General features: G+C 44.9%; 1 protein-coding gene across 5 annotated transcripts in view; it reads left to right on the top strand.

Moving 5' to 3' along the window:
- Positions 1-17,635: 17,635 nt before the first annotated feature.
- The window catches only part of LOC147023347 (RNA-binding Raly-like protein), a 164,167-nt gene continuing 163,042 nt past the window's right edge, over positions 17,636-18,760 (top strand). For 2 of the 5 annotated variants that reach the window (XM_085888635.1, XM_085888632.1), the window contains exon 1: positions 17,646-18,055. In XM_085888635.1, coding sequence (XP_085744761.1) covers positions 18,019-18,055 — 37 coding nt within the window. In that variant the 5' untranslated portion in view covers positions 17,646-18,018. Of the gene's footprint in view, positions 18,060-18,760 lie in introns of all 5 variants that reach the window. The other 3 variants (XM_085888633.1, XM_085888637.1, XM_085888636.1) reach the window with 3 other exon arrangements.

Consider the following 18,760-nt stretch of genomic DNA (forward strand, 5'->3'; position numbering starts at 1 on the left):
GACAACTTCACGAGCTACATCATGGCAAAGGTCGACAAATCAGATGAATATCTGGTATTTGACAGATATCAAGATTTCAGCATCAAGAGTGGAACAAGATTAGCAAGAGCTGGGTAGCAGGCCAGCAGATGCCACAGGTTGAACTGCCAGACTCCACTTCCTCCACAGCTGGTGGTTCTGTCAGTAACTGAGAACAAAGTTCAGCTGATAGAACTGATTTGCCAGAATTTGATTGACGTCAGTCAACAGAGAAAGCAGAGCCAACATAGGCTCGTCATTACAGGACAGGAGTCTACCCCAGTGGAATACACCACGGAGCCCAAAGGTGTCGCACTGATTTGAAGATGACGCATAAGGAGGCAGATGTCATCATGATTCAGCAAGTCGCTAAAGTTGCCGAAGATGGTGCAAAATGCATCACAGTCATCTGTGATGATACTGATGTGTTCATCTTGCTTGTGTATCACTTCGCAGAACTTCATCTGCAATGCTGCGTAACAATGGAAGCAACATGTCTTGGCCGATCATTGATCGACATTGGGGCCAATGCCAGAAAGCATGCCGGGATGGTGCAAGACCTACTAGCTTTACACACACTGACAGGTTGTGACACCGTTGCCCAGATGTATGGTGGAGGTAAACTGACTGGCAAGAAGACACTCGCAGCAGGCCATTCACTTCAAAAACTTGGGAATGTGGATGCATCTATTGATGATGTCATTGCCGAAGCCACTGTGTTCATGGCTGTTTGCTATGGAAGCGAGGAGAGAAGCAGCATGTCTTATGTTCGCAAAGAGGTGTGGTCTATGAAGATGGCGAAACCAAATGCCATCAAAGCACCAGACCTAAAGGCTCTGCCACCAACTACAGAGTCCTTTGAACAAAACGTGCGACGTCCTCATATCCAGAGAGCAATATGGAAGTCAGCTGCTGAGCTGCAGCCACCACCTCTGGATCCCACTCAGTACGGATGGAAACGTGATGAGGCATCAAGATCATTACTTTCAATTATGCTGCTGCCCAACGTTGCTCTTGCACCACCAGAGATCTTGGAGCTAATGCGATGTGGATGTTCCTCCGACAATCAATGCTACACAGCTCAATGCCGCTGCACAGCAGCCAAGTTACCATGCACAGTTTTCTGTACATGCCATAGAGATACTGGCTGCAGGAATGAGCACACCAAAACAGCTGCTGTATTTGCCCTTGATGATGACTCTGACACTGAATGAGACACCAAGCACTGAAGTACCCTTCATAAGGTTTACAAACCTGTTTTATTTATATATATATATATATATATATATATATATATATATATATATATATATATATATATATATATATATATATATATGAACATTTGATTTACACAGGAATGTCTTCTTTTGTTCATGTTGTTCGCTGCTTTCATTGCATACTGTCGAATTGTTGAATCTGTATGAATAATAAAGTGATCTATATTCACAAAGACTGAAGTGTTTTTTTTTTTTTTCTACCTTTACGTCTCTACATTTTCAATAATGGCGACTGCTAATTTACATATTCATGAGCTAAATTTCAATGTTATCAAATTGTAAGTGGGTTTATCATGACTAGTGACCCTAAAAACATGGGTTTGGACACCTCAACCAGGCTATTTGGATTCTTAATTTTGGAGATATTAAGAAAAATAGTAATTTCGACAATGGCCACCGCTAATTTGCATATTAATGGGTTTCTACAAAAATGCTCAAGGGTGCCAGAGTGGCATCAATCGGAATATTCATTCAGAGGGTCTGGTGATCACAAAAATGTCGAAAAACATTATGCGGACCCTAATGCAACGTCATGTTGAAAAATGGTGTTTAACATCCGGACTAGATTAGATTTTGGTGACGATCCGAATCCATATCCGACTACTAGAATTTTTTAAGTGATTCTTCACCATTGAGAGATAAAGCCAAAACTGGTATATAGCACAATATTTCAAAAAGTTGTGGATGGATTCGGCCGAAACTTGGTGGACATGTTTGGTGTGTGACAAGGAAGAATTGATTCAGTTTTGGTGAAGTCTGAATCTGGTTTGGGATACGAGAATTATTTAATTTTTAAGGTGATTCTTCATCATTTAGAGGGCCAAAAACGTTATAGTACTGTCTTGCATGATATTTCAAAAATGTAATGGGCCCCCACTGGGACCTTGGGCCCTGGGACCAGTGCTCTACCATCTGAACTATTTGGGTGACCCAACAACTGAGCACGCAATTCTCCCACATTTCGAATTGCCACTCTCTTTGCGCCGCTGCTTCTGAGTCACTCACTGCCAACCATGGGAGCAGCGACAGCCTGTCTCCAAGAGGGTCTTCCCCATGTCGGGGGCCAATTCCACGACCACTATTATTCACTCCAGAGGGCGTGGTTATACGATTAGAATTGAACAGGGAAACAAACATTATATGTATATGTGGGGAAAAATTAGAGGGAAGACCCTCTTGTGGACAGGCTGTCACTGTCCCTTTGATGAAGGATTAAACTTCCGGTTTAATTAATTAATTATTAAACAATAAATTAAAATACAAAAAAAACACATCATCCAATTTTATTATTCTTTCACACAACTTCCAATGCTACGGAAACCTGTTTGCACGAAAACCAACCAAACTTAAACAATAGATTACAATGACATCTAAAAACCTTCTCGCTCAGAACAAAAATCATCAACATTCGCTGAGTCTATAACTTGGATTGAACAATGACAAAAATTATGCCCTACCTCATTGAAATGATTATACAAATAAGTCTTAACACCAGAAGTACTCATTTTGCCGACCTCGGAAGGATGACAGGCTGAATAAACCCCATAAACGGGACCGCCTCAGGTTAACCCAAGGAGACTGCCGCCTGGTGGAGATAGCAGCACACAAGGTACTTCTATGCAGTGAGTTTTCAGTTTTCTTTGCGTTTATGGGTTTTGCGGAATGAAGTGATTTTATGTTGGCCAGAGTGCAAATCCTGACACCAACCTCGTTAAAAAAAAACAAAAACTAACCCGACTGCAGGAGGATGATATCCGCAGACACAGTTGATCACTACATATTGATGGCCATTGGCTCACAAGAAGCTCCTTTGCCCTTTGACAGGTTTTGTTTTTAATCCTGCTGGGTGTCCAATGTCCATATCCATCCACCCTCCTCACGAGGAAACCTGGTGGGGGAGATGGTTTAGTCGCCGACAACCCGACCATGAAACAGGTTGGTACAGGTTTTCATGGTACCTGTTTGTTGCAAGTCACAGATATAATCTGGCCTGACCTGACAATATAATGGATGGAGGCCCTCAATATCAGACATGAGATCAGGGCCATCTCGCTGGACATATCTCAAGCTTTTGATACAGTCTGGCATCCTGCCTTGCTCTCCAAACTGTCTACCTATGGAATCCAAGGCCAGCTCCACTCTTGGATTACTGATTTTCCTCCCCTCTCATAGGAACGTGTGGCTCTCAACGGAACCCTTTCATCTCCTCTCCCTGTAAAGGCTGGAGTACCACAAGGTAGTGTTTTGGGCCTCATATTATTCTCATATTAATCCCTGATATTATTTTGTGGTTTTGGGCCTCATATTATTCTCATATTAATCCCTCATTATTTTGGGGTTTTGGGCCTCATATTATTCCTAATCTTTTTTGGGGGGCCTCATATTATTCTCGTATTAATCCCTCATTATTTTGGGGTTTTGGGCCTCATATTATTCTCATATTAATCTCTCATTATTTTGGGGTTTTGGGCCTCATATTATTCCTAATCTTTTTTGGGGGGCCTCATATTATTCTCGTATTAATCCCTCATTATTTTGGGGTTTTGGGCCTCATATTATTCTCATATTAATCCCTCATTATTTTGGGGTTTTGGGCCTCATATTATTCCTAATCTTTTTTTGGGGGCCTCATATTATTCTCGTATTAATCCCTCATTATTTTTGGGGTTTTGGGCCTCATATTATTCCTAATCTTTTTTTGGGGGCCTCATATTATTCTCATATTAATCCCTCATTATTTTGGGGTTTTGGGCCTCATATTATTCCTAATCTTTTTTTGGGGGCCTCATATTATTCTCGTATTAATCCCTCATTATTTTGGGGTTTTGGGCCTCGTATTATTCCTAATCTTTTTTTGGGGGCCTCATATTATTCTTGTCTTAATCCCTCATTATTTTGGGGTTTTGGGCCTCATATTATTCCTAATCTTTTTTTGGGGGCCTCATATTATTCTTGTCTTAATCCCTCATATTATTTTGGCATTTTGGGCCTCATATTATTCTCATATTAATCCCTCATTATTTTGGGGTTTTGGGCCTCATATTATTCTCATATTAATCCCTCATTATTTTGGGGTTTTGGGCCTCATATTATTCCTAATCTTTTTTTGGGGGCCTCATATTATTCTCGTATTAATCCCTCATTATTTTGGGGTTTTGGGCCTCATATTATTCCTAATCTTTTTTTGGGGGCCTCATATTATTCTCGTATTAATCCCTCATTATTTTGGGGTTTTGGACCTCATATTATTCCTAATCTTTTTTGGGGGGCCTCATATTATTCTCGTATTAATCCCTCATTATTTTGGGGTTTTGGGCCTCATATTATTCTCATATTAATCCCTGATATTATTTTGTGGTTTTTGGCCACATATTATTCTCATATTAATCCCTCATTATTTTGGGGTTTTGGGCCTCATATTATTCCTAATCTTTTTTTGGGGGCCGCATATTATTCTCGTATTAATCCCTCATTATTTTGGGGTTTTGGACCTCATATTATTCCTAATCTTTTTTGGGGGGCCTCATATTATTCTTGTCTTAATCCCTCATATTATTTTGGGGTTTTGGGCCTCATATTATTCCTAATTTGGAGAGATCAATGATCTCTCTGTATCTCTGGACTATCCTCTTTATCTCTTTGCTGATGACTCCACACTGCCATGACACCTCTCATCCTTCAAACAGACAGGCAGCAGCCTATCCCTCTCCTCAGACAATGACAAAATCACAAACTAGTCAAACGCTTATAATGTGTCTTTACCCCGAGAAATCTCTCTTTCTCTTCCATTCTCTTTCTCTTTTTTGTCTCCTTTTTTTCTCTCTTTTTTTTTTTGTCTTTTCTCCTCAGGACCATAACACAAACCCTCCCATGGACTTTCTCTTTCTCACCAACCATTCGCGGATTCGACATTCACATCCTTTTCCAGGAACGTATGCTCCCGCGAATGTCGGGGTCTCTTTCTCTCTGTCTCTCTTTTTCTCTTTCTCTTTCTCTTTTTCTCTCTCACACACACAGACCATGATAATTAGACTAGAACGGCACTCGGTGGACCGCCATAACTCCGCCAAGCTTAGCATGTTTTCCAACCATTGATTGGCCGGAGTTTCGTCCAAATCCAACCATAACGTTTTGAGATATCGTGCTATATTTCCTTTTTGGCCTATCTATCTCTCAACCGTGAAGAATCAGTTTTTAAAATTCCAGTATCTGGATCCGGATCTTCACCAAAGTCGAATCGATTCGTCTTTGTCACACACACAACCTGTCCACCAAATTTCTTCTGAAATCTGTTTAATGAATAAACAAAATTAGATGCGGTTTGCTGCATGCGAAAGAACATTTATGAAAGTTTCATTTGAATTTTCTTTCATTTCCAAGTGTCTCCTGTAACACGTGACGTCACATTTACTGTCAATGGAATTCATAGAAGAACAAGGACAAATGTGTCCAAGAGCAGCGTCCTTTGAGGTTTTGTCGGCTAAAAAACAACAACAACAACTTCCGATATTTCGTCACGTGTCTTCATTAAGCCAATAGTGAGACCCGTCATAATGTATTTACGTATTTACGATATATCGTGTATTTACGAAATAAATAATGTATTTACGAAATTACAATACGATAAATGGAGTAATCTTTAAATAGTATATACAAGAGCCGAGTCCGAGAGATTAAGGTTTTGTCTTCACAACAAGAAGAAGAAGAAGAAGAAGAAGAAGAAGAACGCCGAGCTCTCTATGAGCAGCGTTCGCTCCGCGAGACGCTCCATTCATGCTGCTTTACCCTCCCCTCACGCTGCTCGCTACGCGAGACGCTGCTAACGAGGACAAATGTGTCCAAGAGCCGCGTCCTAAAGGCAATAACAACAACTTCCGATATTTGGTCACGTGCCTTGATGGAGCCAATAGCGAGACCCGTCATGGAGGCTCCTGTTATATGATGAGAAAATCGTGTATTTACGAAATTACAACACATTAAATGGAATAATCTTCAAATAGTAACGTGAACTTTTCGAAACTTTAAAGCAAATGTCTGAATATATTGAAAAGTTCATGATAGATGCTCTCAAACGGCACCCTCAATGCGAGGATGTGTACAGGTGTTTAGTATTTAAGGATATCAGGATCCTGTATATGAAAGAGCCGAGTCTTAAAGGAAGAAGAAGAAGAAGAAGAAGAAGAAGAAGAAGAAGAAGAAGAAGAAGATGATGAAGATCCTCCTCGCGAGACGCGGCTGAAAAGCGTTGTCTAAATCGACTAAATCGAAAAGCGACTAAATCAGCCACACAGCTTCACTGAAGCTTCAGAACGATCTCTTGGTGGCAACCACCATCGAGAAAAAAGATTCGTGGAGGAAGAGAGCAGGACGGTGAACGAAGCACATTGGGTGTGAACGAATGTATTACAACGAATGTCGCACAGCTCCGGTTCTTGAGGTGGCGGTCGGTTCCTCTTCAGGGTTCATGTCGTCTTTCTCAAGGATGGGGTTTCCAGGAGTTTTTACTGTCATTTTGTTGTCTCTGTGTTAAGTTCGGTCTTATCTTAAAACTTGCGCTTATTGTTGAGTTTTTGTCATCTTTTCATATCGGGTTTCCTGAAGCCGACTCTTCTCGTTTGCGTGTTCACCATGGTGCTTATTGAAATGAAAGCGAGAGAAGAACCTTCGGAGTGCTGTAGGCTTTATTCCATTTGATTGAAGCCGCTTCTACGGGCACATCAGGGGATACAGGTGCAGCTAGGAGTACATAAGCAGCAATGTATACACGTGCAATTGATCACCGCAAAATAAATCACCATAAGCACGGAGTCCGATATACTCTCAATTCTCACCATTCAACGTAAATGACAATGCCCCTGGGACAATCACCCCGTCCGTGCGGAGACTTGGCTTTATCTATCCCGTGCACGAGCCGCGCGACATGTGATCGCGCGTCACGACCTTCAATTCACCACATTCTCCCCGTCTTTAAAATGTAACTAGAGGCCCAACTAACGCACCATGATTATTTCAGCGCTATAGGAGTATACATTTCAAGCAGCGCGAACTATTTAAACTACAGAAGCATACATGCCAAGCAGTGAGGATTATTTTGAGTTGTAGGAGCATGGTAATGAGCATCGATATGATATGATGAGCATATAGGAGCGTGAGCATCGAGGATGCCGATAATCCCCTTTACAGATCGAGTCGGCGAGGGGGTTTTATCCGTCGACCTCTCTGGGAGTAAATGGCAGTTTCACTTGAGGGAGGCTTCCGATCCTCTTGGGGAGCCTCAACTCGTGCCGGGGATGTCTCCTCGATCGCTCTCGGGTGGAACGCGGCAGCTCCGTCGCCACCATTCCCGGGTGGAGTTCCTGGGGGGAAACACCTGGGGAGGGAATGTCAGAGGGAGGAGTGCCAGATGGTGGTGTACCTGCGGGAGGAGTACCTGAGGGAGCCAAATGGCGAACCGACACAGTGGTCTCCCTGCCATCAGGAAGTCTGACATGAGCATACTCTGGATTAGCATCGATGAGTTCGACCTCCTCCACCATGGGTTCATACTTGCTTTGTCGTACCGGGCGTTTCATGAACACTGTTCTGGGATAGATTAGCCAGTTGGGCACCGTTTGGCCGTCAACATAACGTCGCTGGTGAGTAAACATTCGTTTGTGAGGAGTAGCATTGGTGGACGTGCAGAGCAAAGAGCGTATGGAATTCAGAGCGTCGAGAAGGGTAACCTCCCACCGCTCGGGGCCCAGTCCTCTCGATTTCAGCGCCAGGGTTACGGCTTTCCAAATGATTCCATGATATCGTTCCACCTGCCCATTACCCTGTGGGTTGTAACCCGTCGTTCGACTAGTTGCTATGCCGTGCTCAAATAGGAACTGTTTTAGCCCGACCGACATGAAACACGGCCCTCTGTCTGAATGTATGTACAAAGGTTTCCCAAACATAGCGAAGAGGTCAGACAGACATTTCACGACAGTGCCCGAGGTCATATATGAGCACGGAAATGCGAATGGGAACCGTGAGTATTCATCAACAACAGTGAATATGTATCTGTTGTCTGTCTCGGTCGGCAGGGGCCCTTTGAAGTCGATATTTAGTCTCTCGAAGGGTGAAGTGGCCTTGATCAACCTGCCAGATGCTGCGCCATAGAATCTGGGTTTTAGTTCAGCACAAACAGGGCATGAAGCATTCATTTGTTTAATATCTTCGATAGAATAGGGAAGGTTTTGTCTGCGCACGAAATGTGCCATTCTGGTTACCCCCGGGTGGCACAGAGACTCATGGAGGTCTTGCAAAGCCCGACTGATTGTCGCCGAACAGTAGACCCGAGAGAAGGTGTCTGCAGCAGGGTTTTCCCTCCCGGGCCGGTAAACAATGTCGTAACTATAGCAGGCTAGGTCTATCCGCCATCTCATAATTTTCTCATTCTTAATTTTCCCGTTATTTTTCCCATCAAACATGAAGGCAACGGATCGCTGGTCCGTGACGAGTGTGAAGTGGTTTCCCAGTAAATAATGTCTCCATTTACGTAGGGCTTCGACAATAGCGTACGCTTCCTTCTCTATTACCGAGTGTCTCTGCTCGCTTCCAGAGAGAGTTCTCGAGAAGAACGCGACGGGTCATCCGGACTGATTGAGCGTCGCGGCGATCGCGTGATCGGAAGCATCCGTTTCCACCACGAAGGGCACCGAGCTATCGATCGATAATACCACGGAATTACTGATATCATCTTTGAGGCTGTGGAAAGATTTTACAACAGCGGCATCTGGTGGGAAGTTTTTGCAATGCACCAGGGGATGTATTTTCTCGGAGTATTGGGGGATCCATCTAGCGTAGTAAGCGAACATCCTGATCACCCGGCGCATTGTCTGCAGGTCGTGAGGTGGGGGTAGCTCACGAAGTGGGCGCAATCGTTCAGGATCAGGCCTAATCGTGCCGTCGGATATTGTGTAGCCGAGAAGATTAATTGACCTTGCCGAGAATACGCATTTCTCGTAGTTGAGGGTCAGATTATATTTTCTAGCAATGCTGAAGAATCTGTCCAGATTCGTATCATGTTCCCCCCGATCTTTACCGCACACCGTGACATTGTCCACGTAAACAAAAGTGTCTTTGAGGTTTTCACCCGAGATGATGTCGTCCATAACTCGTTAGAAGCAAGCTACCCCATTCGTGACACCGAACGGAATCCTCCTGAATTGGTAGAGGTGTCTACCTGCCTCGAACGCGGTGTAAGGTTTGTCTTCCTCTCGGATGGGAATTTGATGATAGGCGCTTCGCAAATCAATGGTGCTGAATATTTTATAATTGGCCACGCGTTCGACCATCTCGTCTATGCGCGGAAATGGGTAGGCATCGAGTTGGGTGAAGCGATTGACCGTTTGAGAGTAATCGACAACCATTCGTTTCTTATGGTTCTGGTTGGTGGTCACCAACACCTGTGCGCGCCATGGCGAATCGCTCGGTTCTACAATACCTTCTTCCAGTCATCGCTTGGTCTCAGAAGTGATGAAGTTCATATCGGCAGTGGTATATCGTCGCGATTTGATCGCTATCGGTTTACAGTCCGGCGACAAGTTAGCAAACAGCAGGGGGGACGATACCTCTGCGGTGGTCAGAGCATTTAGAATTAGACGAGGTTTGCTTCCTCCAAAGGGTATTTCGACGCTCGTGTGCTGCTTGAGGACATTATGACCCAGAATTACATCAGCGCATAAATCACGAAGCACCAGTACCCTTACATCCCGATGCGTGTACCCTTTTACGTCCAATTCAACATTGCAGTACCCTCGTACGCTGGACTGTAGTGATGTGGAGGCCATGCATACCGTATTGTCTGTCGGGTGGATCTTCCATTTCCTGCCCTTCACTAGAGAGCTGTTGACGAAACTTTCAGAGCTACCGGTATCAATCAGAGCCTCAGCCATATGCCCGTTAATTCGCACGTTGATGATAACCTTGGATATAATAGATTCCCCGGTGAGGCTGCAGTTAGTTTCTTTTGTGAGTAGAGAGCCGCAGAAGTGGGTTTATTTCTCCTTAGAGTAGATTTGCATACCCTGGCATAATGCCCTTTCTTGTCATAGTTCATGCAAGTGGCATCCCTTGCTGGGCATTTGTTGCGGGGGTGTCTTTTGTACCCACAAAAGAAGCATTTACCAACCGAAGTAGTGGCTGAGGAGTTTGACGAGGTCTGGGTATCCGATTCCTCGGGTTTTTCTCCATCCTCAGTGTTGGAGGTGCCCTGAGGGGTTCCTTGAGTTTCCACCGTAGCGGCGTTCATTAGCAGTATCGGTGTCCCATATGACTCAGATTGCTGCTGAGCCGTATCCATTGCTCGAGCCTGGTCAGCTACCTTTTCAAGAGTGGGTCGTGCTTTCTCCAGTAAGCGTTGCCGTATGGGGGCTGACCTGAGCCCTTGGATGAACGCCTCTCTGGTCGCTTCATCTCGGTGTTCCTCGGCGGTTACGGCCCGGAAACTGCAGTCTTTGCCCAACTGCCTCAGAGCTTGCAGGAACTGATTGATTGTCTCCCCGGCTGCTTGCTCGCGTGTGTTGAGAAGATGTCGTATGTACACCTCGTTCTTGCACTTCACGTAGAGCGCCTGCAGCACGTCGATCGCTGCATCGTAGGCGTCACACTCCGAGAAGAGCCTGAATACACTGGGCGAGACATGATTCACAAGGGCGGCCAATTTGTCGGCTCCCTCTTCAATAATGGTCAGATAGTGTGAGAAGGAACGGAACCAATGCGACCATTTCATTTCCGAGTCAGTCGCGTTTGGGTCTGCGTCGAACCTCTCCGGCTTGTAGATCTTGTCCATCGTTGGTTGAGAGAGCCGAGGGGATCAAGTGGAATAAATTGAAATGAAAGCGAGGGGAAAACCTTCAGAGTGTAGGCTTTATTCCACTTGAATGAAGCCGCTTCTACGGGCACAACAGGGGATACAGGTGCAGCGAGGAGTACATATGTAGCAATGTATACACGTGCAGTAGATCACTGCAAAATAAATCAGCAATTAGCGCGGATTCCGGTATACTCTCAATTCTCACCATTCAACGAGCACCAAGTGGACCGCCGCCGTAAAAGACAATGCCCCAGGGACAATCCCCCCGACCGCGCGGAATCTTGGCTTTATCTATCCCGTGCACGAGCCGCGCGACATGTGATCGCGCGTCACGACCTTCAATTCACCACAGATATGACCTTTTGCTTCCGGTTGTTGTTAAACGCTTGCGGTGTTTAAACACGATTGGGTTTTATTTCTATCTTGTGAATATTACTTAACGCGTGCACATGAGAGAAGAGGAAACAACAAAAACAACACAATACCATGGCAATTGTGAATCCGTGTCGTTTGCTATGACCATTTTGCTTCCGTTTTTTTTTTTTTGCTTCTGGTTTTTTTTTATTTCCGGTTTTTGTCATGGGGAATGATGCATGCTGGGAGATCATGACCGGAAGTGTTTATTTATTTATTCAATTATTTTTTTCTCAAAGTTAATTTTATCCTTCCGAAAGTGATTTTTTTTCATGACAGGAAGTGTTTATTTTGTATTTAACATTACCAGGAGTGATTTTGAAACTCTTTCCGGAACTTTTAATTTCTTTTATTCTTGACCAGAAGTGATCGTTTATTTATTTATTCAATTATTTTTTTTCCCAAAGTTAATTTTAATAAAGATATCTCCCGCATCATCAAAAAATATTTTTTAATCGTGATTTACATTATTTGATCGCTGATCCTGAATCCAGGCCGAAGCCACCGGAAATTGCGTCAAAATCATCAGCTGTGCGGCGCTTACACTTACACCACGGTATAGTTGGCAAATATACAGTTGTGAACAAGTTTTATGTAAAGTCAGAAGCGAATGTAAGAAGAATTCTACGTTCGCTTCTTGGCTTTGCCTATTCCATATTACCACATGTCACCACGTGACTTCCTGTACCGACTCTTCTTCCTCCTTCTTTTGCTAATCTACCATCTTCTACTTTTGCTGACCCACATTCACCATACACCTTCATGATTTTTTTTCTTTCACCTTTCCTTTACTGAACCTTACCTAATCTTAAAAAAACAAACAATCTTTAACCTTTTAACCTCTCACGTTACACCTCCTGTAACCACATCTTCTTCTTGTAACTTTCATCCCCTCTTCGTCTTCCTGTAACTTTTGCCGAACTACCAGCTTCCTTCTGCATTTGCTGATCCAAATTCACCAAACACTGACACGATTTTTCTTCAACCTTTCCTTTTCCTCATCTTGCGTAATCTTTATTTTTTTAAACTGAAAAAAAAAACCACAGTCTTAAAATGTGGCTCTGGGTCTGGTGTCATAATTCACCACTTCTTCAAAAGTCTGTTTTCAATCCGACCTTTCCTTCATCCCGTATCTAAAACGTCCAACTGTTACAACGTTTCTTTTCTCCATTCTCTGAATTCTCCTTTGTTGTATCCCTCACGTGATGACTTTAATCACATCTCTGACTTAAAAAAAAATATTTAAAATCCCAGTTTGTAATGCGTGTTCGTGTTTCCATCAATCGTCCTTCTTTTTTTTTTCCAACTTCAGTGCCAATTCAACCCGCCTCCTTAAATCTACCTCCTCCTCACCCCTCACCTGTTATCCCCTCTCCTTACCCTCCCATCTTGCCCCTCATCTCACCTCCGCTCTTGGACCCTCTTGACTGTCTTCTGCTTAACTATCAGCTCCTCTTTTGATGTTCTAACATCTCTGAGCTCCGTTCTAACCTAACAGATGTGTCACGAATCGGTACACTCATCACCACAAACATGCTCCTTCCTTCCTCTTTGCACACCTCCCCCTCTTCCCAACCCCTCAAATCTTGTACCTCCCACTGCCCGCTCCCTTCTTCACCATACCTCTCCCTAGTCTCATCCTTCCCCTCTCCCCACCTCTCATATTGTCCTCCTGCACCATGGCCGTTCCTGTTCTCATCATCTCCCCTCTCAAAGCAACCTTCACAATCTCCCCCTCCAAGCTTCCCTCTCACCTCTCTCAAAAACTCCCCCCTCACCCTTCTCCCTCAAATCTCCCCTCTCAGCCTTCTCCCTCCAATCATCCCCCTCACTTCTCCTTCCTAAAGTTGCACCCCTCTTACCATCCACAAAGCTGCCTCCTCCCCCCCATCGTCTCTCTTCCATCTCATCACTCCAACTCCTCCAATTTTCAACGACCCTCTGCCTCTCTCTTTTTACTCCCCACTGTACCTCAACCCACCACCACTGAGCCTTTTCTCCTCCTCATCCGGCCCTCTCCCCTTGCTCTTGTTCAATCCCCCACACTCTTTGAACAACTCTCCTTACCTCTCCCTCCTCCCCTCTCCTTCCTCCACCCTCGTCCTACCCTCCCTTTCCCTCCCCTGCACCCAAAGCCTCCTCCCCTCCTTCTTCCTTTACAGTGTGGACCTCAAACATCCGAGGCCTTCGCTCAAACCTGACATCTTTCCAAACAGGTTGCCACTGACAAACCAGACATGATCTGCTTAACAGAAACTTTCCTCCTTCAAGACATCTTTGACTCCCTTGTATCTCTCCCTGGTTACTCCCTCCTCGATATGACAGACCTGAGCCTCGTCCTGGTGGAGGAGTTGCTCTCTTCATCAACGACTCTATTCCTCACTTTCCATGCACTGTCCTCTCTCCCACACACCCCCAGGAATACCTTAAGCTATGGCTTCTCTGCCACTCCCACCTCATGTTTATATGTGCCCTGTACCGTCTACCAAACAGTGATGACTCCATTTACATCTCGCTCTCTGAAAACATGGATTAACTTCTATCTTCTCATCCCAACTCTCTCTTCCTCATATGTGTGAGTACATCATGCCAGTTGGCTGGTTGTGAGTACCTCTCTCACGTGCCATCGTACTTCAGCAAAAGGCATCTGTAACTCAATGGGACTGACACAATCTGTCAACTTCCTGACCCGGATCTCACCCAACAGTACTCAATCTCTTCTGGATCTGACTTTGATCAATTTCCCTGAAAATATCTGCTTCTCTTCCTCTTCTCCGATCGGTTCATCTGACCACATGCTTGTCAAAGACTTCTCTCTGACTGTTATTAGAGAACCACCACAGTGCAGTCGTCTGGCAGGGACTTCAAGCGGCCATCAAACTTCGAGACTGGTTTCCCATCGCTACTTCCACCAACATCAACTTGTCCTGGGAATTCTTTCAAAGAAACTTGCTCTCCCTCATGCACAGATTTATCCCATCTCATCTTCAGTTGTCCTCACCATCCTCCCACCCATGGTTCACTGAAGCTTGTGGTGAGGCAGTTGTCCTGAAACAACGTGCCTTCGCCTCATGGAAGGCTAATCCAACTGAAGGCAATCTCAGTTCCTTAAAAAAAACCTTGGAACAAGTGTGTGTCTACACTCAGGAGAGCCAGAAAACAACATCTTTCTAGTCTCAAGTCAGAACTCTCAAACCTGTCTCCCTCCTCCAAACCCTGGTGGCATCTTGTTAAGTCTGTTTCTGGTGTATGTTCCCCCTCCATCCACTCCCTTACCTCAAATGGCCAAACAGCTGATGCTGCATGTAAAAAGGCTGAATGTCTAAACTCCGTATTTGCTTCCAAATGTGTCCCAAACCCATCGCTTTCTGTACCAACCTTACCCAGTTGAAACCCAGCTGGTCCTGGACTTTGTGTCCTTTTCTCCTGCCAAGGTGGAGAGCTTGCTGTCAAACCTCGACTCAGATTCTGCAACTGGTCCAGACGGAATCAGCCCACATGTCCTAAAAATCTGCTCTGCTGCTCTTGCTCACCCTCTCTCTGTTCAATTCACCCTCTCATTTGCTCAAGGTCATCTGCCTTCTGTTTGGAAATCAAACATCACCGCTGTACATAAAAAAGATGCAAAAACAGATCCCTGCAACTACAGACCAATCAGCCTTCTCCCAATCATCAGCAAGGTTATGGAATCCATCATTGCTTCAGACAAATCCTTCCTCTTCTCCAATGGCTTGATTTCTGGTCATCAATTTGGATTCAAACCAGGTCACTCTACCCTGGATATGCTGCTTCTGCTCTCTCAACAATGGATGGAGATGCTCAATGCCAGACATGATATCAGAGCCATCTCCCTCGACATATCGCGTGCCTTCAATTCGGTCTGGCACCCTGCCCTGCTCACCAAACTCTCTTCCTATGGTATCCAAGAAGATCTCCACTCATGGCTCGCAGACTTCCTCTCCTGTCGCAGCCAACGTGTGGCCCTTCATGGAGTTCTCTCATCTCCTCTTCCTGTCCAGGTTTGAGTTCCTCCAGGCATTGTTCTGGGCCCTGTCCTTTTTATGGTTTTCATCAATGATCTCTCTGACTCTCTGGAAAATCCTCTTTATCTCTTTGCTGATGACTCCACCCTCTGTCGTGCTATTTCTCATCCCTCAGATGGGCAAGCAGCAACCTCTACACACACTGCAGACCTGGATAAAATCACCAGGTGGTCCAACACGTGGAACATGTGTTTCAATACTGATAAATCTCACACTCTCACGATGTCTCTCGAAAGGACCGTTTTGGACCTCCCCCCCCATCTACTTTCTCCAGAATCCTCTTGAAGTCCCCTTCAAACGTATGGGTCTCACTATCTGCCATGATCTTTCCTGTGAAAGCCACATTTCCAAGCTGGCCTCCAAAGCCAGTCCGCCGAATGGGCATCCTCCATCGTGCAAAGTCATTCCTCAGCACACCTGAGCTCCTGACCACAAAACAAAGCTTTCGTCTGCATCCTGATGGAGTACTTCTCTCCCCCCTGGGCTGGTGCTCCCGCCGCTCACCTTTCTCAGCTTCACGATGTGGAAACAGTCATTTAGGATCATTAGTATCTCCCGCGGTGAGGCCGAGTCTTTGGCTCTCTCACTCTCTCACCGCAGGCGGGTCGGTGGTCTTTCTGTCTTCTATCGTCTCGCCCCCCCCCCCGTGCTGTCTGAGATATGACCCCCCCCCACATGTTTCTGGGGGCGCTCAAGGTCCACCAGCAACCCCCTTCTGATAAAACTACCAAATCAAGAATCACTGCTCACTTTCACTCTTTCATTCCTATTTTTCCCCACCTTTGGAACAAACTCCCACACTCTCTTCATTCCCACTCTTCCCTCCAGGTCTTCAAAACAGCTGTTCACCACCATCTCTTATCTTCCCCCATCCAAAACCACAATCTTTTCTACCCCCATTAATCCACCCCAAACCCACCTCATTCAAATTCCCTGCTTTCCTTCCTGAAAGTCCCTGTCATGTAAGGACCTAAAAGTCCTTGAAGTGTCCCTCTTGTTTACCCCTTGTGTCCCGACCCATCCCTCTCCCTTCCACAGATCTTCTTGTCTCTGTTCCCCACTGTTTTTTCCTTCCCTCTCCTGCTCCCCTTGTACATTCTGTGTGTTAGCTCTCATCCGAGCCTTGACATTGTATAAAGAAAAAACAAAAATTGTGTGTGTGTCGTCTGTGTAAGCGTTAATGGGTGGACAAGAATGCACAGATGATGATAAGAGTAGTTGCAGGTCAAAGGGGACAGTGTCAACAGGTGTTGTTTGTTGTTGTTGTTGTTGTTGTTGTTGTTGTAGTAGTCGTAGTAGTAGTATAGCCCTCGACAGTTCTCTTGAACAGGCTTGCGGCAAAGAGACAGCAGATCGATCTTCCAGGAGCGAACCAGAGATTCCCCACATCGAAGATGGTGCACCACCGCCACCTTCGTCAAGCCAGCGCAACGAGAGAAAGCGATGGCGAGGTAGTGAGCCGATCTATGGGGACCGATACTATCGGGGATACGAAGCTTTATCCCCAATAGTTTCAGCAGGTGGAGTAAAGCTCAGAGGTAGAAATAACAGAGAGGTAGTCGTGGGGTTACCCTTTTGTTATTCTACCTCCTCTTACCTTTATGTGTGAAAATTTTTTGAACAAAGGTAAACATTTCCATATTAACCGAAGACCAATGCGTACATGTGATCATGCAAAGATGTGTTAAGACCGGTGAAGGCGATCTACAGGTTTTTAAGGCTCAGGACAAAATGTATGGTCGTGACAGAAGGCTCTGATGTTTCTGGCTTCAAGCAAACAGCATCAAGAGCAAAATGAGCTTTAAAATGCAAAGCTTCAGGTGAGCTACTTTGAAATTAGAGACAAAGATAAGAATAAGAAACACTCCTTTGTGTGCTTCAAATACATAGGGCTGCCGAGGAAGTTTTTTTTTTTTTTTTTCCCCTGGATTTGGGGCACAGTCCTGGACCGGTCGTCACTCTGACGCAGGATATTACAATGGCTCATTCTTCCCAGTAAGCTGGTACTCGTTTTGCCAAGCTCGGAAGGATGACAGCCTGAGTCACCCCCCCCCCCCCTACCTGGTGTGATGTTAACAGCACAACAAGGGCTTAAACTCAGGTTCGTAAGCTAGCCACCTGAACTGTTAAGCCAACACCAGGCTTGGAGACTGACTGCGAGAAAGGAGTTAATCTGCCAGGGCTGCCTGTCTCGCGTAATCCCACCCATGCTCGTGTGCTCCTTGGTTTGCCCCGGCCACGAGTCACGCTTCATCCAGCGCTTCCTGGGCTCTGGGTTCAAATCTGTGTGGCTTCTCCCATCGGATACACCTCCCCATAGTCTGCCGCTGCCATTCTCTGCGCACGCCTCTCTCTCTCTCTCTCTCTCTCTGCTGCCTCTGTACCTGCGGCTGTCTCCGTATTCCTCTCGCACTTCTTCCCAATGACATTATATAACGAAGATAATTGGAGCCCACAGCGTGAGTATGTATTTGGAGAGGTAACTGAGTGTGCACTAATAACGTGATTTGTATTTAATGTCGTTAATTGTGACTATACTTGTTCCTGTCTCTCGCTTTAAGCAAAATGTATTATGAGCGCTAATTGAGACCTGTCTCTTCATATATACTAGGAAGGAGATTGCACCACTTTAAGTGTGTGTGTGTGTGTGTGTGTGTGTGTACGTGTGTACACATACGTGTACGTGTACCTGAATACATATATAATTTTGTAAAGTTGATGTTGACTCGGATTTTTTTGGGTTTTTTTTCCCCTAAACGAAGTGTGAAACTTGTTACACCGAGAACACCAACTTCTGTCTGCTTGGATAAAAAAATCTCTATTTAGGTTATGAACTGTTTGTTTTGTTCATCCTTCAATGTTCATCACAGTTTCATTTCTCTCTTAATCTTTTGTCTTTGCCTCTGTCTTGTTTGTACATTTGTACTTATGTTATCTGAATGCCTTGCACCTGTTTATCTGTGTCTGCATTTGTACATGTCTGTCATATTTGTTAATTGTTATTTTTCAGTTTGCCATCAAACATGTGATTCTTTTATTCTGATTCATCTCTTGTTTTACCTCCATCTTCATCCTGTTGTGCCTCCATCTTTTTCTGCTTTTACCTCCACATTTATCCTGTTGTACCTTATACCTGGTGTTGGCTTAATGGTTGGCATGGTGGG

Source organism: Eptatretus burgeri, chromosome 7 (genome assembly GCF_056783735.1).
Source record: "Eptatretus burgeri isolate ZD-2024b chromosome 7, Ebu_testis_v1, whole genome shotgun sequence".
NCBI classification, from domain to species: Eukaryota; Metazoa; Chordata; class Myxini; order Myxiniformes; family Myxinidae; genus Eptatretus; species Eptatretus burgeri.